At 35.5% G+C, this 24751-nt stretch overlaps 1 protein-coding gene across 2 annotated transcripts in view; it reads left to right on the top strand.

Annotated features, from left to right (window-relative positions):
* The window catches only part of LOC138702111 (collagen alpha-1(XI) chain-like), a 210498-nt gene that overhangs the window by 90426 nt on the left and 95321 nt on the right, over nt 1-24751 (top strand). For both annotated transcript variants that reach the window (XM_069829693.1, XM_069829692.1), the window contains exons 5-7: nt 7842-8102; nt 11584-11793; nt 17322-17396. In XM_069829693.1, coding sequence (XP_069685794.1) covers nt 7842-8102; nt 11584-11793; nt 17322-17396 — 546 coding nt within the window. The remainder of the gene's footprint in view (nt 1-7841; nt 8103-11583; nt 11794-17321; nt 17397-24751) is intronic.

Raw genomic sequence — 24751 nt, 5'->3', positions numbered from 1 at the left:
CATCTACTTGAAATAGAGATGAAATTGCAAAATTTGAATTGAGTCCGTTAGAATTTCTCTAAGGATTTTCTCAAATTTTAAAATGTGAATCCCTTTGATTTTAAGTGTGTATTTGGAGATGGTGCCACAAACTCCAAAAAGAAGTCCGTGTACTGACCAACGATTAGCCAAGATGTTATACTGCTTGCTAAAATAAGGAATGCAAGGTTCATAGATGATTCTCTGTTCATCATCAGCAAGTTTTGGCTGCTGTGAATCTCTTTCAAACCTGATAGTATTGTTCCTGTGTTCTTTTTTCTATAAATGACAACAATATCTGCTCGTCTTGTTGAATCATCTTCCGAGATACAATGCACTTCTTTATGGACTTCTAATCCTTGTTGTCTTAGGATGTCAGCAAGCATTGTCCTTACCCTATGATGCCGGTTGTTCCGCAATAACTCAGTTTTTCGCCAGAAACCCAACACATGTCCTAGTGTTTCAGTCTCGTCACAACAATAGCTGGCTCACGACTGACAATGGACAAATGAATGTGTTTATGTAGTGCTGCCAACTACTGTTACCGAATTAAACCTAAATCTAAGCATGTCTTGTCTTCTTATTAATTACTGCGTAAGGGAAACTGACTTTTGCGCCACCTGTATTAGAATACTCAGGTTTTCGTCATCGAATCACGTGATCATAACGAGCATTGTCCTCACAGCTTGAAGCACAACATCTGGACAATAACCGATACGCAATAACTGTATGGTTGTAGGTAACATGCAAGCGGCGAGCTGTGGTAAATATAATCAGCATAGGAATGAATTATGTGAAAGAAGTCAGCGATTTGTTGTCCAATCGTTAATTGGACAGAATAGCGAATTACACGTGGGCCGCGTCCTCATGTGGATTTCACGCGTTAGTATTTCGATGAACAGTTGAATCCTCTAGATTCAAAACCCCCTAAAGACTATTTTGTTCATAATTGAGCTAGCCCACATACAGCTAAGAATGAATTCTAATGATTTATATAGTTTGAATTCAAAAAGCCACTACATTTAAAGCAAAAGGTTCGTTAAAAGTCAATGTCAGGTTGAAAATTCCCTCCATTTGGAACCAGTTACTGTTAAAATCCTTCAATTTGTGAAAGTGGATATAGGGGATTTTGAATCTATAGGATTCAGTTATTATGTTCACGAGTAATACAGAAATGTGCAATTACATTTCCTGAAAGCAATATGTAGCCTACGCTATAACATAGCTGTAATGTAACGTTTCGTTCTGTAAAGGAATTTCACAAGGTTACATTAGTTCGGATCAAATTTGTGTACATTTAAAGGACAAAACTAAGATTCTTTCAGTCATTCATTATTATAATGTACCACTCTCTAAAATTGACTGAGCATATTGGGAATCCAATGAATGGCTTTCCCAAAACACGCTATGAAATGTTTAATATAAAACAATTTTATTTATTTATTTTATTTCATTTATTTTTATTTACTTATTTATTTATTTACTTAATTATTTATTTACTTAATTATTACTTTACTTACTTAATTATTTATTTACTTATTTATTTATTTACTTATTTATTTATTTACTTATTTATTTATTCATTTTTTTACTTACATATTCAATTATTTATTTACTTAATTACTTATTTATTTACTTATTTATTTTTTTAATTACTTATTTAATTATTTGTTTACTAAATTATTTATTTACTTATTTATTTATTTATTTATTTACTTACTTATTTAATTATTTGTTTACTTAATTATTTATTTACTTATTTATTTATTTACTTATTTATTTATTTATTTACTTATTTATTTATTTTAATTTTTACTTACTTATTTAATTATTTATTTGCTTAATTATTTATTTACTTATTTATTTACTTATTTTTTACTTAGTTGTTTAATTATTTATTTACTTAATTATTTATTTACTTATTTATTTATTTATTTATTTACTTATTTATTTATTTTATTTTTTTACTTATTTATTTATTTATTTATTTACTTATTTATTTATTTACTTATTTATTTATTTATTTACTTATTTATTTATTTTATTTTTACTTATTATTTATTTATTTACTTAATTATTTATTTACTTATGTATTTACTTATTTATTTATTTATTTATTTATGTATTTGCTTATTTATTTATTTGCTTATTTATTTACTTATTTATTTACTTATTTATTTATTTATTTACTTATTTACTTGTTTATTTATTTACTTATTTAATTATTTATTTATTTAATTATTTATTTACTTATTTATTTATTTATTTATTTATTTATTTATTTATTTATTTATTTATTTCTATAACAGGGCAAAGCCCCAATTACAGTAGACAGTACAGTTATGTCCAAAAGGAAGAAAAAACGAGCAAAATTGTATTAAACTTTTTTTGTTTGAATAGCTCAAAGAATAACCCACTGAAATTGATGTAATTACTTACTGTTCATCCTGTTTAATTGAAGAGTGTGATCTCAAAACGCGTTAAATCCATTTTTATAAAAAAACTGGACTAGTTTTTTTTTATTCATTGGTCTACGGAGTGAGCGAGTTTTCAAGTGACATGCACAACAACACAGACTTTTAGTCAAGGATTGGCGTTGTTTTGGAAGAAAATAAGCTTGAAATATAATGACAGAGATCTCAAACATAATCACATATAGCGTATGTATAAATCATAAAAATTACCAAATGAACTGAGTGGGTTTTGGGATCATATCTTCAATTTTTAATTGAGATTATGGTGCGGAAGAGATTCTTTTTCTTGTACAATAACTGAATAAATACAATTTACAATTCATGTTTTGGTTTTGAGATAAGTCAGTTATTAAACACAATAAATAATGTTTTAAAATTTTAAAATGAATTGTAAGTTACTTAATGCAATCAAGCAAACACATAGGGGAGAGTCGGGTAGTATCGGACATCACGTAGTATCGAACAGTGCGTTTCTTTCACCTACCACCATATGGTAGTAACTGAATGACATGGTTACGTTTCTCTATGCGACATCACAGAAACGTAACCATGTCAATCAGGTACTATCATCGTGTGGTAGATGAAAGAAACTCATTGTCCGATATTACCCGACGTCCGATACTACCCGACTCTCCCCTACAAATGATATCAATCTCCTGTTTGCTGACAACATAAAGTCCACTATAATCCACTGTAGTCTATTCAGTTGTTGTTTTTCAGGAGAAATGAGGGGTATTTTGATCGGTGTTCATTATAGATGCCTGTTGCTAGTAGCCAGAGTTGGGGTGTAGTCAATATATACTGCAGGGCTGTGTCTTCTGCAACTGGTACTGATGATTTTAATTTACTTCTTTTGTGGTTTTTGGATGGACAGTATAGAAGAATGTGTTCCAGATCTTCATCACGATTATTACACCACAGACAAGTAGGATTATCAGAAATGTGAAATCGGTGTAGGTACAATTGAGTGACAATGTGACCTGTTCTGGCTCTTGTTAAAAATGTTTGAACATGTCTGGGCAAGTTTTAGTACATTTCCAGGTCATTTGGTTTCTTTTGTACAGACTGTAAAATTTTTCCTTTGTCAGAAGAGAGCCAATTGTTGATCCATAGGTTTGTAAAATGAGACTTTACTGAAGCAAAAGCACTGGATAGAGATATCACTTGAAGAGGTTTTGGTTGCAAATATGTTGCCTATTTTGCAATGTTATCGCCAAGAGGCGAAGACGTTTATACATTATTTATATTTAACAAGTGTTAAAAAATGGTAATATTAAATTGATAAATCATAACATTGAACATTTAACATTATTTATTGCATTGAATAAATACAAGCTTCAAAGCTGTTTCTTGTTTATCGATCCTTTATAGGCGGGATAATTCAGTTGTGAAAATCTTTATGTTCTGTAGCAAAAAAGTAAACACGCATGTCAAAAATAATTTACGATCACTTCTTGTTTTATAAAACCGCCTGCATTATGAACTTCCTCAAATCAATACATTACTCGTGTTGCGAGCTCCTGAGGTATGATCAAGTGCTCCACTTCCCAGTAACTTACTGTGAACTAGATTAAACGATCTCGCGAAGTCTTTCTATCTCTATATTCAGTTTTATTTCTGTAGCGATGATGACGTCTTACACTGCTAGAAGCGCCAGCCTTATCATTAATCTAATGATACCGGTCACTATACTACACAGGGTGTAACAAAAAGGTATGACAATATTTCAGGGAAACATTCCTCACATGTACAAAGAGGGATGAATAGTAATATGCGTTACAAGAGCGGTATGTTGACGTTTTCATGTTCGAGGAAAAGATTGAAAAAGCAAAACGTAGTTGAGCTTTTTTAATTTCCGAGAATTGAAAGAAAACATACCGCTCGTGTATCGTACATTATTTTGTGCGAAGATCGTTTATTACATACCTGAAAGAGGAATTTCTAATTAGTTGCAATGAAATCTCCATCTTGGTTTCTGTTCAATGACGGCAACTTTGGAAAACAAATATATCTATCTTCAACATTGTTCCTATAAAATGTTTTCTGTGTTTACTATACTGCAGCAGGCCGTGATATACGTCTGTCTTTTTTTCCCCCCAGTCTATGATGAGTCTGGAATCTTGTTGATTTTTTCACGGCTTCCTTAATGTTATTTGCATTACAAATGCAGTAACTTTTGTGGTGTTGTAGAGTTTACTTAATTTTTGCAAATATTTAAAAACAATAATTAACAGTGCAATTTAGGTGAAATTGCAGTGGTAAGTTTCCAATTTATAATTATTACCATATTGAACGTCTTTAAAAATAATATGTTAAAAGCCTAAAGCAGTAAAATGAATGTCGCGCTCAAGCGGTAAGAATAGGGAAATTGTTATGTGTGTTACGTTGGGAATACTGAATGTGGAATTTCACACTTACCGCGTATTGGTTTTGTGCGGAAAGCAAGCAAATACGAACGATCTCGCACAAAATATAGTACATGAACATTGGGTGCGGCAACGATTAGTAGCCATCCCAGGCAAACTGGCAATTCCAATGAAAAAGTATTTTTCAGAAATATTAGTTTATTATTAGTGTATGACATAGGTAAGGCTGTAAATATAAATATTCTAATATTTTATTTTCAAAAGGAAAATATTTTACAGGTTTTATGGGCATTGCATCTAAGTGGTCTTGGCTGGATAATGGGTACTTTTTCTTTTTCTTCAGTTTGCAGCACTTACTCATAGAGAGATCAGCTGGTAATGTATGTTTTTCAAGGAGCTATTGTTGAAGAAATATTTTGAGAGCCTGCACTGTTAATTCCAGAGCTGCAGGATCAAGGAACTTTTTACTCTGTACTATATTCTTTCTGCCATTTATTTTCAGTAGTTTGGGTTAATAACAATTAACAATTTTACAGTTCAAGTGAATATTTTCACTGTCTATCTATAACGCTGCCAGGAAGTCAAAAGGAGGATAGCAAGGCAAAGGAAGATTTTGATAGAAAAAGGAGCATCTTATGCGGACCTCTGGAAAAAGAACTAAGGAAGAGACTAGTGAAGTGCTTTGTGAGGAGTATGGCATTGTATAGGGCAAAAACATGGACATTACGACGAAGTGAAGAGAAGCGAATAGAAGCATTTGAAATGTGGATATGGAGAAGAATGGAACGTGTGAAATTGACAGACAGAATAAGCAATGAAGCTGTGTTGGAAAGAGTGGATGAAGAAAGAATGATGCTGAAACTGATCAGGAAGGGGAAAAGGAATTGGCTGGGTCACTGGCTGAGAAGAAACTGTCTACTGAAGGATGCACTGGAAGGAATGGTGAACGGGAGAAGAGTTCGGGGTAGAAGAAGATATCAGATGATAGACGACATTAAGATATATGGATCATATGAGGAAACGAAAAGGAAGGCAGAAAATAGGAAAGATTGGAGAAAGGTGCCCTTGGGCAGAACAATGAATGAATGAATGAATTTATTTTATTTTATTGGCTTATTTTACAACGCTGTATCAACATCTCAGGTTATTTAGCGTCTGAATGAAATGAAGGTGATAATGCCGGTGAAATGAGTCCGGGGTCCATCACCGAAAGTTACCCAGCATTTGCTTGTATTGGGTTGAGGGAAAACCCCGAAAAAACCTCAACTAGGTAACTTGTCCCGACCAGGATTCGAACCCGGGCCACCGTTACTCCACAGGTGTGGACCAATGAATGAATGAATGTTCATTATAACACATTTTCATCTTTTACATGTAAGGAATGTTTCCCTAAACTTTTGACACACCTTTTTGTTACACTCTTTATGTAGGACCATTCACGACTAACATGCATAATTTGAGATACTTCCTCAGGCTATTATGGTACAAGTTCCTAGAAACATGATTCCGATTGTCAACGGTGCAAATTTACCTAAATTTATTTCTCAGAACCACACTCATGTGAACTGGGCTTTAACTCTAGAGTGTTACAGATGAGGAGGCGAGATTTGCTGTGGGCTGTGCGAGATGGGCAGCACACACAAGATGCAAGTGTACCTGTGGCATGTGCCAAACATGACGTCCGGTCAATATAGTCCATGAACAACTAATCTTATCTCCGAACGCCTGGACCAGAATACGGTCCCTATAGTCCCGTCGCTCTAATTTCCGGCAGCCAATCACGTTCCAGGTCGGCTACATGTAAACGTGTGCGTCTTGTGATTCGCTGATGAAAATGTTAAGCATTTCCTAAGGCTGGATAAATACTTACATATAATCGCCCGCCATTTTGGCTCTTTCGTTGGCGTTCGCAGAAAGCACACGAGGACGTTATTTGCCGCTCAATTATTTACTGAATTACAGTGCGTTTGATTTATTATCATAGGAGCTACGACATGATAATGTTTAACGGTGTGCCAATAGATCCCTCGTCTGTTAGCTCGGCAACGAAAGAACAAAAATGGCGAACGATACTATCTACCTAGACTTTATAGAGCCTTCACTTCCTAAGACAAGACGTAAGCAAAGGGGAGGAGTCACGCCGGAAATAACAGCGACACGACTATAACTACAACACTAGGCAGGCTATTGTTTTTGTGCAGTTGATAATTGGAGCTCTTATGGAATATTGGCTATATACTGTTTTCGTTGTAAGAAAAATCCTAATGTAAACACAAGCACGTGGCTGTCATACCCGTGATTGGCTCCCAGTCGAAACACTCACATGACGCAGGAAAATATAGTTCTTATTTGGAAACCATAATCTTGTATTATTTGAAAATAAAAAATTGAATTCTAGTTGTTAAATACGATGAAACATATAACTTCCCTCATGTGTAAAACGCTATGTAAAGGAAAAGCTACTTTCATATTTTGTTATGTACTATGAACGCGGATGAATACCAACAGTAATACTGAGGTAGTCTGTTCTTGTAACAAGTTGGCGTCACTTGAGCTCGTAGTTCACGTAAGCACGTGGTACTGAAGTATGGCTTTTGCATCCTCAACTGTCCATTATGAAGACATAAGACTTAAAAATAATTTAATTACAGTAATTATAAAGAAAATGTTTCCTAAGCAAACGAATGCATAGTAGTGAGGTTAGGCCTACTTGACGAGTAACGGGAAATGTTTAACATGAAACAGAATGTACAACAGTAGGCGGGAACACGTACTGAGAATCTATGGCGCCAAACAGCGGCCAATGAAGCCTCACTTCAGTCACGTGCTATTGTTTATATCAGGATTTTTCTTACAGCGAAAATATTATAGGTACTAGTATGCCTTTTAGATCTGTCTGAATGGCAGTATTTCCCACATAATCTACTTAAACAGTACAGTTTGGTTCTTCACCATTCGTTGAAGTCTCTACTCACATTCGCAGGGGGACGTGCAGCTGCTCAAGATCGCCCCCACACCCGATGCCGCGTACGAGATCTGCACCACTTACGCTCCTGACTGTGACAGCGTCATCGGAGCTGTGGCATCGGGCGACACGCGGGACGAAGAAGACGAAGGCGACGAGGACGACGAAGACGAGGAAGAGGGGGAGGGCGAGGAGGACGTCGAAGAAGACCCGGACGGCGTCAAAGGCACCGCGGATCCTCTGGTGGTCACGCATGTGTACCAGAACAACGTGTCCTACGTGAGTATTGCCTGGATTCTGAAAGTGTGTTATACTGGTGACAGACTACACTCACTAATCGCGATTATGTATGTATTTATTTAGCCTACACTGCAAGTGGGCAAGCACCCGGTGGCAGTGGTATACACAATATAAACAATACACAATAAAATGATAAGCAATACACAATACAATAAGAATACACAATACAATTTAACACAAAAATTACAATTAATAATAAAACATAAAATAACCTAATTTTACAATACAACCTACATATGTAGAGACCCTACAAAAGTTTCAATAGTCTTTCACTTTACTCTCATCTCACTCACTGTAGTGGCACTATGACGCATTTCACTGACACTTTAGGACACATTTAACTGACACTATAGAACACATTTCACTGACACTATAGAACACATTTCACTGACACTTTAGCACATATTTCACTGACACTTTAGCACACATTTCACTGACACTATAGAACACATTTCACTGACACTATAGAACACATTTCACTGACACTATAGAACACATTTCACTGACACTTTAGCACACATTTCACTGACACTATAGAACACATTTCATTGACGCTATAAATTATCACTGATCGGAACTATTCACTGCACTGTAAAACCATAACTTCACTGACTCACCTCGCTTCACTGATACAACAGTTCAAATAAGACAAATAATTACATCCTTATGCATACTTATAAACAGAACTACATTTAAGCTAAACATATCTAGTCTAAGACTCTCTTACATGCTGTTTTTAAATAATTTACAATTCAAACGAAGGGAGTAACTCGTCAGGGTAAATAAATACATGTCATCTTAAAAAATTAAATGTTAAATGTCACCTTAATTTTAATTTGCACTTTATACACAACTTTTTAAGTTCTTCTGGAATCTCCTTAAAGACAGCCCTCAAAGACCGCTGCAGGTAGGTCATTCCAATCATTAATAGTTCTATTTAACAGTGAGAATTTACCTACATCCGTTTTCTGTTTCCTACATTTGATTTTAAAATCATGATCGTTCCTACCATAGTACGTTGGCTTTTCTAACCGAGCCGTTATGTCTACCCATGCTTTCTGACCTAGATGAGTCTCTATACAATGAATGTTATTCTAGTTTTCCTACGTCTGTTTTCCAAAAAACGTCTGTCGACCTAATCGCGATCAGATTTGTAGTGTGTCACCGTCCCGATCGCGATCAGGAGCTAAATCCTGTTTCCAGAACAAGATAACCGCGCTGAGGCACGGCCCAGTGGACGAAAGTAACATTTTAGTAATCTTTGGTTTCGAATCACCTTGATTTATATTATTTAGGAAGTCGTGATAGCTTCTGCTGTGGAATTTTGTTACCCCTTCCATTGTATTATATGAAATAGAAACGAAAATGAATGGCTAGCAAATGAATTTGGCTACTATTAGACGTAGTGGAGAAATTTAATGCAGATGTGAGAAAAATATAAAGAAATATATTAACAAATGACAGACGAATTATTCATATTTCATATATATATAGAGCAATAGAAGGCTGTTGAAACATGTTTCATTTCAATAATGGATTACAAACTGGAAGTGGTTTTTTTTCCTTCAGATTTTCAATTTCAGTCTCCATTACGACGCTAACGTTGAGGTTAGGGTTCATTTTAAAAATATGTTTTATTACAAAATAATATACATTTTTGGCATGATGATACAAATTTTATAGGTTATAAAATCTCTTTTCAAAATAATGTAAATAGTAATGATATAAATTGTATCAGTTTACATTGTAAAGCATATAACAATTTTAACAAATTTATCTATTTATTTATTATTTTCCTAATAATTATTACATAACATATAATATATACAGAAAAAACTTTAACTCGCCCCTGAAAGAGGAGAACTCGTGCTCAGGGGCGGATTCCTGAATTGAAATTAATAATTATACAATACAATTTGTCTTATGTCTACTATGTAATTATAGTATATAAATTTAAATTTATAATTCTTCAATTTTTATAAAATCCATACATAACTTTTTAAATTTAAGGCGGCCGGGTAGCTCAGTTAGTAGAGCAGCTGGCTACGGACTGGATGGTCCGGGGTTCGATCCCAGGTGGTGACAGGATTTTTCCTCGTTGCCAAACTTTCACTCAGCCTCCTATAAAATTGAGTACCGGGTCTTTCCCGGGGGTAAAAGGCGGCCAGAGCGTGATGCCGACCACACCACCTCATTCTAGTACCGAGGTCATGGAAAGCATGGGGCTCTACCTCCATGCCCCCCAAGTGCCCTCATGGCATGTTACGGGGATACCTTTTACCTTTTTTTTTTTACTAGAACTATTAGAATTGACAAGATCGGGATATTTAAATATAAATTTGTTATATATGCTCCCATATCAAGCTGCAAGAAACAAATAGGAAAGAAACAATGAACAAACATCAAAAGAAAGTATGAACTTTAGGTGTTGTCCAGGAGGGAAACAAACATATACGTATTTACATAGAGAAAATTGTTTCCTCTATGGTAATTCAGCTGTAGACCAGACGGGACGTAGTGTGTCACCACATTTTCGGTAATCGCAATCGGACCTGATCGCGATAAGTGCTAATCGCGATTAGTAATGTAGTCTGTCACCAGTATAACGATGTTTGATGTCCTTACAGAGACGGACATCATGCTTTGAGTGTCATAAATTAGTTTAACATCGCTTACAGGCTATTCTTAATAATTTATTTATTGTAATAATGCCATGAGCATCGAGAGTAATGCTGTAGACAGTTGTAAGATTTAATGGTTGTGGGACCATATTTCTTTGCTGGAAATGTAAACCAACACACATATGGAGAATTGTTGAACAGCAATGTAATGGAGTTCCTGTATGATTTTCCAGTTAATAAACGGATAAGAATGTGGTTTCAACAAGATGGGACCACGGAACATTATGTTCTAACAGTTCGCCAGAAACTAAATGAGATGTTCGGTGTCCACTGGCTTGGACGAGGTTGACCTCAGTCATGGCCACCACGGTCACCAGACCCCACACCCCTTGATTTCTTTCTAGGGGTTTGTGAAACAGCATCTTTTTCAGAACTTATAGGTGACTTGAAACAAAGGATCACTCATATTACCCAGTACATACCACCTGCAATATTTTTAAGCTTCAAGATCGAGTGAGGACTGTATTCAAGCAAATGGAGCACATTTTGAACATTTGCGGTGGTGAACATACTCTATACAATTATATTTTCAATTACAGTAATGTATTCCATTTGTCAATTGACTTCTATATCACACGGTATAAGTATGAAAACTAGAGATAAAATTCTCAGAGATGTGTGATTGTGATACATAAAATACGTAAAGTGAAGAAATAAAACTTTCAGGGCAACTAGAATGATATAAAATATTTCGAAGTCGTTCTACATCTTCCATCACTGCAGGTGCATAATGTAAACTCCATTATTTATGCAAACGTATCTCGTGTCTTTGTTTCCAGGCTGAAGGCTCGGGAGACGAGTACCCAGTGAGTCCTGGGAGTGACGTCAGGTACCACTACGTCACCGTGAGGGGGCCTCCCGGACCCAGAGGCTACACGGGTCCTCCAGGAGCGCCGGGTCCTCCTGGTCTCAAGGGCCAGATGGGCAGGGACGGCATCGTCGGAACCAATGGCATCCCGGGACCTCCAGGTCACGTGTTCATGATTCCGGTAAGAGCCATCAATTAATGATTTTGCAAAATGGATTGTTTCCCATTCGTGTCTTTTATTAGAACACCTTGGTGAAGTGACGTTTTGTTAAAGTTGACTGTGTTATATGTAATGTATGAAGTTACATTGTACGTTATTCAAAGCAGGGTTGCCAACTCTGAGGAAGTGCTGATCCGAAGAAATTATTTTTCATATTTATGTAACAACGCTATACACCTAGGTTAGTTTTCTGGTTAATAATAGTTATTGTAGATTTTTAGTTTCCATAACTTGTAATAATTGAATTTCCGACAGGAAAAAGTGGATTTCACACCACCCGTCGTATAATATTGCATTTCCTAACAAGGGAACTGTCAGTGAGCTCATATCGAAATCTACCTTGAAATTTCGTTGACATAAATTAGCTGCCAGTTGAATTGTTGTATTTTTATTAATTTATTTTTCATCTTGTAACAAGAAAAAACTACCCCGTTCCTATTTGGCTATAAATATTTAACACTGTTCCCACTGCTAAATTAATAATACCTATAAAAGAAACATTTTAATATCAACAGCACAGAATATTTTAAGTTATTTCCTACTTAGCTGTCCAAATTCGATCTGACAAATTTCAAGCGCAATGATTAACAGCAGGCCTCTATTAGAAACAACAACAACCAAATTCCTTGGTTTACAAATCGATGATATATTAAAATGGAAAAATCATATTAAAGACATCATCCCCAAACTAAATTCAGCATGTTTTGCTATTAGACTTATGCAAAAGATAATAAATATCAATACCTTAAAAACAGTATACTTTGCATACATTCATTCTGTAGTGAGTTTTGGAATAATATTCTGGGGAAATTCCTATTACAAAAAAGAGTCATTAGAATAAAAGTGAGTGCCAAATCTAGGGAATCATGGAGAACCATTTCCAAAAACTACGAATAATTCCCATGACTTGTCAGTATATATTTTATTAATAATCTTCTTCGTATGTAATCGTGAAGACTTTGTAACTAATTCAACAATTCTTAGCATAAATACACGTCAAAAAAATGACTTTCATATTCCATCGGCAAGTCTATCGTGCTATCAAAAAGGAGTGCGTTATATGGCAATAAACATTTTTAATAGCCCCCCCCCCTATGGATATAAAGAAATAAAACTCAAAACATAAAATTATTTAGGGCCAAATTAAAGAAGTACCTAATTTCTCCCGCCTTCTATTCTGTAGGTGAATTCATGACATTCAACAACGCTGTATGAATACTTCTGTCTTGTATTAAGTATCGATACTAACCCTTGTGTTGTACTAGTATATTGCAAAACTCTTCTGTATATATTTCAACTAGACTGTGACTATAATTAAGACTTTGTAGTACTATTAAGATTTTTTTGACACGTTCCATATTCTAGCTGTGAAGCGATGTACGAATACCATGGAATGTAAATAAATACAATAAAATACAACACAATACAATACAATTCTTTACTGAATTGTAGTAAACTTCAAGGTAATCATGAATCTGATTCTGCGATGTCTAGATTTCCGCATTATCTCGCTGAAAGGACAGGTGCCCAAAACGTGGCCAAGAGTTTCAACCTCAACGACTACAGTGGTTTCCGTTTCGGAACCTTCCTGGTATAGCACGTATACTGTTTTCGCTGTAAGAAAAATCCTAATGTAAACATAAGCACGTTCCTGTCATACCCGTGATTGGCTCCCAGTCGAAACACTCACATGACGCAGGAAAATATAGTTCGTATTTGGAAACCACAATCTTGTATTATTTGAAAATAAAAAATTGAATTCTAGTTGTTAAATACGATGAAACATTTAACTTCACTCATATGTAAAACGCTATGTAAAAGAAAAGCTACTTTTACATTTTTTATGTACTATGAACGCGGATGAATACCAACAGTAATACCGAAGTAGTCTGTTCTTGTAACAAGCTGGCGTCACTTGAGCTTGTAGTTGTTCACGTAAGCACGTGGTACTGAAGTATGGCTTCTGCATCCTCAACTGTCCATTGTGAAGACATAAGAATTAAAAATAATTTAATTACAGTAATTATAAAGTAAATGTTTCCTAAGCAAACGAATGCATAGTAGTGAGGTTAGGCCTACTTGACGAGTAACGGGAAATCTATAACATGAAACAGAATGTACAACAGTAGGCGGGAACACGTAGTGACAAGGGAAGGGTTTCGGCTCGAACAGGAATTTCGTATCCAAAATTTGTTTACAGGCCCATCTTTACATCTCTGTAAAGCTCCCAAAAGCATTCGTTTGTGTAATGTGTGGTTTGTCTGTTAGAGCACTGTACAAGTTGAGGGGTGGGGAGAGCACTACACAAGTTAAGGAGATGGGACACCTTACCCGTAAGCCTAGCCTAGCCTAGAAGCTAGTGCGAGTGGTAAAATGTCTAAAACCCATTTAAGAACATTTTTCTCCAACGTTCTGTCTGAAAATATTGCAGCTAATCAAAAGTATACACTGTTGTGTGAGTCATTGAATGCACACAAGGATACAACCTTAATCAATTAATCATTCCAAGGCTAAGACATGAAATGTATGATCATTCCACCTAAAAAACTAAATATATCCAGCCTCTGAATATCTATTTCCTTAGACAATACAAAATATATGCTCGGAGTATAACAGATTGCATAAGGACTCTTGCTGAGAATCCAGAACTTAACTTGGGAAATCGAGTGTTTATAATGAAAATGCACTCTGTTATTCATAACCACTTGTCTGCTCCAGTATACCGCCCTATGCTTCAGTATTCCTGGCAGTCAGCTGGTTACGTGAATCCTGAACAAGTCTCGGACTTCAGAAATGTAATTCAGGTGGCATTTGATTGTTCAGCACTGGAGTGTGGTTCAGAAGATTGTTCAGGTGTTGCTTCTGCGTGTTGTGCGTATTGCCCTGCTCCATGCTGTTTCATGCATTTTATAGAGAATCCTCATGTAGGCTACATTTTTAAAGAAGTGTATTGACCAATACCAACCCTACGGAGAGTCACACAAATGAATGCTTTTACGGTCTTCATCACCATTGTGAGGTAAGCGTCTGCAAAAATGTTTAACCAAAAATTCCTGTTCGAGCCAAAAACCCTTCCCTTGTGAGAATCTATGGCGCCAAACAGCGGGGCCAATGAAGCCTCACTTCAGTCACGTGCTATTGTTTACATAGGATTTTTCTTACAGCGAAAAGATTATAGCGGACAAACAGCTGTCATTTTAAGAGGCAGTTTCCATTTACTGCTATTCAGGCGGCCAGGTTGTCTAATCCTTTAATTGGCGGATGAGAATGACGTTTTTTCCTCACTTAAAGAGCACCAACTTTCAAATGCTTCCTCACTAAGTTGAGTTTTTGTCAGTAAATTAAATGTTCACAATATTTATTTTGCTGTAACGAATGCACACAAACATCACACCATCCATCAAAACGTTTTTTAATTAGTACTGTAAACCGGTGGGTACTTTTGAGTCATACTTACATTTGGACACAGAAAAGTGTGCCAGGATCCGAGTATTGTTAGGCTGTGATAACAATGTTCCTTTGTTAGGCCACTAGTGGTTCATTTCGCATACAGTATGAGTGACATGGCATGTTGTTTTATGAGAATTACCATTGTATGAATTCAGCACCACGCCATTAATTGCTACATCGTTCATCCTTTAATCTAATATAATAAAGCCTGAAAATAATAATTGAATGAAATACAATTGGACTGTTACACATGGCCTGCTTCAACTCGTTTGAGGAGCCTCGGGGGTTCTAAAACAAAACACATTTTTCCAATAAATTGGTTGTGTAGGCCGCATGACTTATATTGAAGGCTAATAGCAACGACGCCACACAATTTACACTGGTTTCCGAATGAAATTCCCAAAGGGAGCTGAATTAGCCAGTTTCCGCAGGCGTGCGGTCTCTTTTGATCTCAGCAGTGAAGTCCACTATACACGCAGAAGAATACATTATTTAAAACATCACCAAACGTTTGTGGACGGCTTCGAATGCTTGGACGTCCTTTGAAGTATTTTTTTGCACAGTCACGGCCTCCTAAATAACCGCGAGGTAAAAATTAACGTCTGTGTTTCATGAGATAATGGACGGGACTGCACGGTGAAACAATGTGTAGCTTTCTATCAAGACATCGATGGCACTGAGAATGGCGACAACGGTGATTATCATCATCATCATCATCATCATCGTCATCATTATCATAACTCGGAATTTGATTATCTAAATATTATTTAAAATCATTATCTAAAATTACAATGCAATGTAACGAAATTGCCTCAATTTGAGAAAAATAGCCTAAAAATATAATATTCAATGATATCACGGTTACAAAAGTTCAAATATTATTTATTTATTTATTGACTTATTTATTTATTTAATTAATTACTTATTCATGTATCTACATGTTTACTATTCATTTACCTATTTATTTATTTACTTATTATTTATTGACTTAATCACTTATCCATTTATTTACATGTTTCTTTATTTGTTTACTTATTTATTTATTTACTCATTTATTTTACATGTTCATTTATTTACTCATTTATTTATTTACATGTTTATTAATTGACTATTTTATTTATTTACTCATTTATTTACTGGTTTGTTTATTTACTTGATTACTTATTTACTAATTTATTTACTTAATTATTTATTTACCATTTATTTCCTTATTTATTTACTGATTTATTCCTTTACTTAATTATTTACTTACTTATTTAATTATTTATTTATCATTTAGTGACTAATTTATTTATTCACTTAATTGCTTATCTATCTATCTATCTGTCTGTCTGTCTGTCTGTCTGTCTGTCTGTCTGCCTGTCTATCTATCTATCTATCTATCTATCTATCTATCTATCTATCTATCTATCTATCTATCTATCTATCTATCTATCTATCTATCTATCTATCTATCTATCTATCTATCTATCTATCTATCTATCTATCTATCTATCTATCTATCTATCTATCTATCTATCTATCTATCTATCTGTCTATCTGTCTGTCTGTCTATCTATCTATTTTATTTATTTATTTATTTATTTATTTATTTATTCTAGTGTAGTTCAGGTCATCAGAAATACATAGGCCTAATATAAAATAACATACAAAATCAAACTACAGACCGGGCAGTTTAAAAGTCCCGAAGCATTGCTCGGCCTCTTGGCTGGCCCAAGCCCCATGCAATCGCTGGCATTCCCCTTCATGAAAGCGTAGCGCTCTTCCCGCCTGCAGCCATCGTGAGTGATATTTAATTGCAGAGTTCAGACGTATATCGCTAGTACCAAAAAACAACTCTGCTCATTCTTTTAACACAGTAAATCGTTCTAAGGAATTTCTAGAGGAACATTTCAACTCGTCTGTCAGTTTACATAACAGTGACACGACGCTATAACAGAAATTTAACAGTAATTTGATATCGTGACACAGTACCTTGTTGAAATACTAGTAGGCTATCTATAACGTTAATGTAATGTAACGTTTAACTTTCTTTCCAGCTGAACGCGCAAGGGAACGAGAAGGGACCGGACCAACAAGCGGAGACGTTCAGGCAGATGCTGTCCCAGCACATGGTAGGTACCACAGGCAAATATTGTCATGAAGCATTCACATTTTACAAGGTAAATGAGATATTACAGAGTTTATGCACCCTCCTGCTATGAGCGTATTCCGAATCTCACCGGTGAGCAATCCGATGGCATCACGGTGTTCCGAATTCCATCGATGACGTCATTGATGCTCCACCGGTGTCGCACCGGTGCCATCAACTTGCAGAGGTGGTGGCAGTCTCCATCAGCCGCCATCAGTGAATCTCATTGGTTCTTGTGTAGGGCGGGAATTAGCAGACGAATGACATCGTGCACTGTTGTGTCATGGCGGTGTGTTCTGCTGTGTTGTTTGTAATGAGCATAACGTAAAAACAATATGTTAATGGCTTATGAGCGAAAATGTCAACGGACCAGTTATTACTACCGGTTCAAGAAATAAATTGTTTATGCTATCTTTTCTTTGAACAAGATGGGAGTACGAAAATTTCGCAAAATTTTGCTAGCGTAGCACAGACAACAACTTGTACAATCGCCATGACAGCCATCGATCCTTCCAACAGTTTCGTTCCTTATTTCGCTGCAACGTGACGTCATTGATGCCACCGGACCGGTGAGATTAGGAATACGCTGTATGCTAAACTTTCAAAGCTCTATTGACGTCAGTAGTGACGTATTTGGTGACGTATGACAACTAGGGACCGGATTTGTAGGTTTATACCTATTTTTTTCCTTGCTTCTTCAATACGTTTTCTAATCATGATCGTAGGAGTCGTCTATGTGAATTCTGTTGAACCTAAAAAACCTAAATTGGACCTTAGTACCTAAAAAAAACCTAAATCATTGTACTTACTGCATTGTACACTGATTTTTTTTTAATTTCGAGACAAATATCAATACATTGAGAGAGAGAGAGAGAGAGAGGGAGAGGGAGAGAGAGGGAGGGGTGGGGTGGGAGAGAGAGACAAGAACTCTCTCGACGTGGAGGAGGCTGTCTCAATCCCTAAGGCAAAATCTGTACTTAGCAGTGACAACATCTATGGCTCCCTTGCTTTCCTCAAGGCACATTTCAGTGACCTTCCAAAATATATTGAGTACTTGGAATCTTCGTCGCTACAATTGAAAGATGCAATTGGTGTCATTGACTCGCTTCTATAGAAACAAGTACCAGGACCCGTGGGTGAAGCCGACACATTAAAACTGAAGAAAGTACCGCAGAGGAATCCAGGGTTTGAAAAAATGAAAAATGTGTGCTCAATTCTCCAGGGGGAAAGCTTCAATTGTCAGTTACCATGGGTACCTGCTGCAGTGGCAGCGATGAAATTTGCGCCTATGACGTCATGTGCTGTCAAAAGAACCATTTTGTCCTTCAAATGTATTTTGAGAGACAATGGAAAAAACTCCAGTCCAGAATCTTCAAAAGTATTTGGTCGTATATTGCAACCAGGAACAGTACCATGAAATAATGTTGTATTGTTTGTTTGTTACTTTTTAAAATAATTCTTGATTAGCTTGAACATATTTAATTCAAAAGTTGTGTGTACTGTACCTTTTATCTATTGAAAATTGAAATTAATGTAGTTATATCAAGGCAAATTATATTAGATAAAATGTTAATTGTTACAATAATTTATTCAAACTACAAATAATGTTAAAGGAGGAGCAAAAATTTCTAATGATATAAATTTTGATAAATAGTTTGGTTCTTGGAAAGGTCAGTTTCATGGTCCATGTTGCCTTAATAAATATTTATTTTCTGAGAATAACTGTAAGGATAAATTTTTAACGATCGGACAGTTTTTGAGATCCCTTTTCATAGGTTGGACATAAAACATAAAAAAATCTACTTCACCTATTCCAAAAACCTAAAAGGGCCTTTTTAAAAACCTAAAAATCCGGTCCCTAATTATAACGTTTGTAAAACTTAGCAAAGAATGGATAGGGTTGAACACTCAACCAATATGGTAGCCTATTACACTTTCTTGTTACATACAACATGAGCTGTTCGTTTTGAAAATCAGTAAGGCTATTTCACTTCCACCCTGTATAATGGTAGACCTTATTTAGAACGCTTTCAACGTAAGAGATTATTCAGTGTCGAAATTCAATGTAGGCAAGAAATAGCTTAAGAATATTTCCTGGACGCCCACTATCATATACAATGTTCTTTGACGTGCCGTAAATCTACTACACAGGATCCATAACTTTATTTTCCTCCCCTAGGAATCCATTTTAAGGAGTTTAAAGTTTATTACAGTAGGCCGGGTTTGAACCCGCTAACCCTGGATCAGAGGCCACCAAGGACGAAAGCTTACAATTGTAATAATTATTCTAATTATGAAATATTTGTGGGATGAAGTCATTTTATGTTCCTGGACACACTGTGAGTAGTTGAAGACAACCTCGACACTTTGACGCCAGTTTTCTGAGCAAAGTTAAAAACCAATTAACAGCACGAGGCCTTACAGTTCACTAATCAGGCGTCGATTAGCTTAACACTCTTCAATTATCGATTGATTAAATCTCAACCTAGCTGTAAAATTGGCAGAAAATTGTTAACACATAAAACGCACTATAAGTTAATTTCGTACACAATACGATTCAGTTCAGTTCAAGTGCAGCACGGGTTTAGAACGTAACAATAGATTCTATCTCTGCGTATTAAAATGTATAAATAAACTAGGAGATTCAGTTCAGATCAAGTGTAGCACGGGTTTAGAACGTAACAATAGATTCTATCTCTGCGTGTTAAAATGTATAAATAAACTAGGAGATTCAGTTCAGATCAAGTGCAGCACGGGTTTAGAACGTAACAATAGATTCTATCTCTGCGTGTTAAAATGTATAAATAAACTAGGAGATTCAGTTCAGATCAAGTGCAGCAAGGGTTTAGAACGTAACAATAAATTCTATCTTTGCGTATTGAAATGTATAAATAAACTAGGAGATTCAGTTCAGATCAAGTGCAGCACGGGTTTAGAACGTAACAATAGATTCTATCTCTGCGTATTAAAATGTATAAATAAACTAGGAGATTCAGTTCAGATCAAGTGCAGCAAGGGTTTAGAACGTAACAATAGATTCTATCTTTGCGTATTGAAATGTATAAATAAACTAGGAGATTCAGTTCAGATCAAGTGCAGCACGGGTTTAGAACGTAACAATAGATTCTATCTCTGCGTATTAAAATGTATAAATAAACTAGGAGATTCAGTTCAGTTCAAGTGCAGCAGGGGTTTAGAACGTAACAATAGATTCTATCTTTGCGTATTGAAATGTATAAATAAACTAGGAGATTCAGTTCAGATCAAGTGCAGCACGGGTTTAGAACGTAACAATAGATTCTATCTCTGCGTATTAAAATGTATAAATAAACTAGGAGATTCAGTTCAGATCAAGTGCAGCAAGGGTTTAGAACGTAACAATAGATTCTATCTTTGCGTATTGAAATGTATAAATAAACTAGGAGATTCAGTTCAGATCAAGTGCAGCACGGGTTTAGAACGTAACAATAGATTCTACCTCTGCGTATTAAAATGTATAAATAAACTAGGAGATTCAGTTCAGATCAAGTGCAGCACGGGTTTAGAACGTAACAATAGATTCTATCTCTGCGTATTGAAATGTATAAATAAACTAGGAGATTCAGTTCAGATCAAGTGCAGCACGGGTTTAGAACAGTAACAATAGATTCTATCTCTGCGTATTGAAATGTATAAATAAACTAGGAGATTCAGTTCAGATCAAGTGCAGCACGGGTTTAGAACAGTAACAATAGATTCTATCTCTGCGTATTGAAATGTATAAATAAACTAGGAGATTCAGTTCAGATCAAGTGCAGCACGGGTTTAGAACAGTAACAATAGATTCTATCTCTGCGTATTGAAATGTATAAATAAACTAGGAGATTCAGTTCAGATCAAGTGCAGCACGGGTTTAGAACGTAACAATAGATTCTATCTCTGCGTATTGAAATGTATAAATAAACTAGGAGATTCAGTTCAGATCAAGTGCAGCACGGGTTTAGAACAGTAACAATAGATTCTATCTCTGCGTATTGAAATGTATAAATAAACTAGGAGATTCAGTTCAGATCAAGTGCAGCACGGGTTTAGAACGTAACAATAGATTCTATCTCTGCGTATTGAAATGTATAAATAAACTAGGAGATTCAGTTCAGATCAAGTGCAGCACGGGTTTAGAACAGTAACAATAGATTCTATCTCTGCGTATTGAAATGTATAAATAAACTAGGAGATTCAGTTCAGATCAAGTGCAGCACGGGTTTAGAACAGTAACAATAGATTCTATCTCTGCGTATTGAAATGTATAAATAAACTAGGAGATTCAGTTCAGATCAAGTGCAGCACGGGTTTAGAACAGTAACAATAGATTCTATCTCTGCGTATTGAAATGTATAAATAAACTAGGAGATTCAGTTCAGATCAAGTGCAGCACGGGTTTAGAACAGTAACAATAGATTCTATCTCTGCGTATTGAAATGTATAAATAAACTAGGAGATTCAGTTCAGATCAAGTGCAGCACGGGTTTAGAACGTAACAATAGATTCTATCTCTGCGTATTGAAATGCATAAATAAACTAGGAGATTCAGTTCAGATCAAGTGCAGCACGGGTTTAGAACAGTAACAATAGATTCTATCTCTGCGTATTGAAATGTATAAATAAACTAGGAGATTCAGTTCAGATCAAGTGCAGCACGGGTTTAGAACGTAACAAAAGATTCTATCTCTGTGTATTAAAATGTATAAATAAACTAGGAGATTCAGTTCAGCTCAAGTGCAGCACGGGTTTAGAACGTAACAATAGATTCTACCTCTGCGTATTAAAATGTATAAATAAACTAGGAGATTCAGTTCAGATCAAGTGCAGCACGGGTTTAGAACGTAACAATAGATTCTATCTCTGCGTATTGAAATGTATAAATAAACTAGGAGATTCAGTTCAGATCAAGTGCAGCACGGGTTTAGAACAGTAACAATAGATTCTATCTCTGCGTATTGAAATGTATAAATAAACTAGGAGATTCAGTTCAGATCAAGTGCAGCACGGGTTTAGAACGTAACAATAGATTCTATCTCTGCGTATTGAAATGTATAAATAAACTAGGAGATTCAGTTCAGATCAAGTGCAGCACGGGTTTAGAACAGTAACAATAGATTCTATCTCTGCGTATTGAAATGTATAAATAAACTAGGAGATTCAGTTCAGATCAAGTGCAGCACGGGTTTAGAACGTAACAATAGATTCTATCTCTGCGTATTGAAATGCATAAATAAACTAGGAGATTCAGTTCAGATCAAGTGCAGCACGGGTTTAGAACAGTAACAATAGATTCTATCTCTGCGTATTGAAATGTATAAATAAACTAGGAGATTCAGTTCAGATCAAGTGCAGCACGGGTTTAGAACGTAACAAAAGATTCTATCTCTGTGTATTAAAATGTATAAATAAACTAGGAGATTCAGTTCAGCTCAAGTGCAGCACGGGTTTAGAACGTAACAATAGATTCTACCTCTGCGTATTAAAATGTATAAATAAACTAGGAGATTCAGTTCAGATCAAGTGCAGCACGGGTTTAGAACGTAACAATAGATTCTATCTCTGCGTATTGAAATGTATAAATAAACTAGGAGATTCAGTTCAGATCAAGTGCAGCACGGGTTTAGAACAGTAACAATAGATTCTATCTCTGCGTATTGAAATGTATAAATAAACTAGGAGATTCAGTTCAGATCAAGTGCAGCACGGGTTTAGAACGTAACAAAAGATTCTATCTCTGTGTATTAAAATGTATAAATAAACTAGGAGATTCAGTTCAGCTCAAGTGCAGCACGGGTTTAGAACGTAACAATAGATTCTACCTCTGCGTATTAAAATGTATAAATAAACTAGGAGATTCAGTTCAGATCAAGTGCAGCACGGGTTTAGAACGTAACAATAGATTCTATCTCTGCGTATTGAAATGTATAAATTAACTAGGAGATTCAGTTCAGATCAAGTGCAGCACGGGTTTAGAACGTAACAATAGATTCTATCTCTGCGTATTAAAATATATAAATAAACTAGGAGATTCAGTTCAGATCAAGTGTAGCATGGGTTTAGAACGTAACAATAGATTCTATCTCTGCGTATTGAAATGTATAAATAAACTAGGAGATTCAGTTCAGATCAAGTGTAGCACGGGTTTAGAACGTAACAATAGATTCTATCTCTGCGTATTGAAATGTATAAATAAACTAGGAGATGCAGTTCAGATCAAGTGCAGCACGGGTTTAGAACGTAACAATAGATTCTATCTCTGCGTATTGAAATGTATAAATAAACTAGGAGATTCAGTTCAGATCAAGTGTAGCACGGGTTTAGAACGTAACAATAGATTCTATCTCTGCGTATTAAAATGTATAAATAAACTAGGAGATTCAGTTCAGATCAAGTGTAGCGCGGGTTTAGAACGTAACAATAGATTCTATCTCTGCGTATTAAAATGTATAAATAAACTAGGAGATTCAGTTCAGATCAAGTGCAGCACGGGTTTAGAACGTAACAATAGATTCTACCTCTGCGTATTAAAATGTATAAATAAACTAGGAGATTCAGTTCAGATCAAGTGCAGCACGGGTTTAGAACGTAACAATAGATTCTATCTCTGCGTATTGAAATGTATAAATAAACTAGGAGATTCAGTTCAGATCAAGTGCAGCACGGGTTTAGAACAGTAACAATAGATTCTATCTCTGCGTATTGAAATGTATAAATAAACTAGGAGATTCAGTTCAGATCAAGTGCAGCACGGGTTTAGAACGTAACAATAGATTCTATCTCTGCGTATTGAAATGTATAAATAAACTAGGAGATTCAGTTCAGATCAAGTGCAGCACGGGTTTAGAACGTAACAATAGATTCTATCTCTGCGTATTGAAATGTATAAATAAACTAGGAGATTCAGTTCAGCTCAAGTGCAGCACGGGTTTAGAATGTAACAACAGATTATATCTCTGAGTATTGAAATGTATAAATAAACTAGGAGATTCAGTTCAGATCAAGTGCAGCACGGGTTTAGAACGTAACAACAGATTCTATCTCTGCGTATTGAAATGTATAAATAAACTAGGAGATTCAGTTCAGATCAAGTGCAGCACGGGTTTAGAACGTAAGAATAGATTCTATCTCTGCGTATTGAAATGTATAAATAAACTAGGAGATTCAGTTCAGTTCAAGTGCAGCACGGGTTTAGAACGTAAGAATAGATTCTATCTCTGCGTATTGAAATGTATAAATAAACTAGGAGATTCAGTTCAGTTCAAGTGCAGCACGGGTTTAGAACGTAACAACAGATTCTATCTCTGCGTATTGAAATGT

The sequence above is a fragment of the Periplaneta americana genome, chromosome 6, assembly GCF_040183065.1.
Source record: "Periplaneta americana isolate PAMFEO1 chromosome 6, P.americana_PAMFEO1_priV1, whole genome shotgun sequence".
Lineage (NCBI taxonomy): Eukaryota > Metazoa > Arthropoda > Insecta > Blattodea > Blattidae > Periplaneta > Periplaneta americana.
This window is presented reverse-complemented; position numbering and strand designations above follow the sequence as displayed.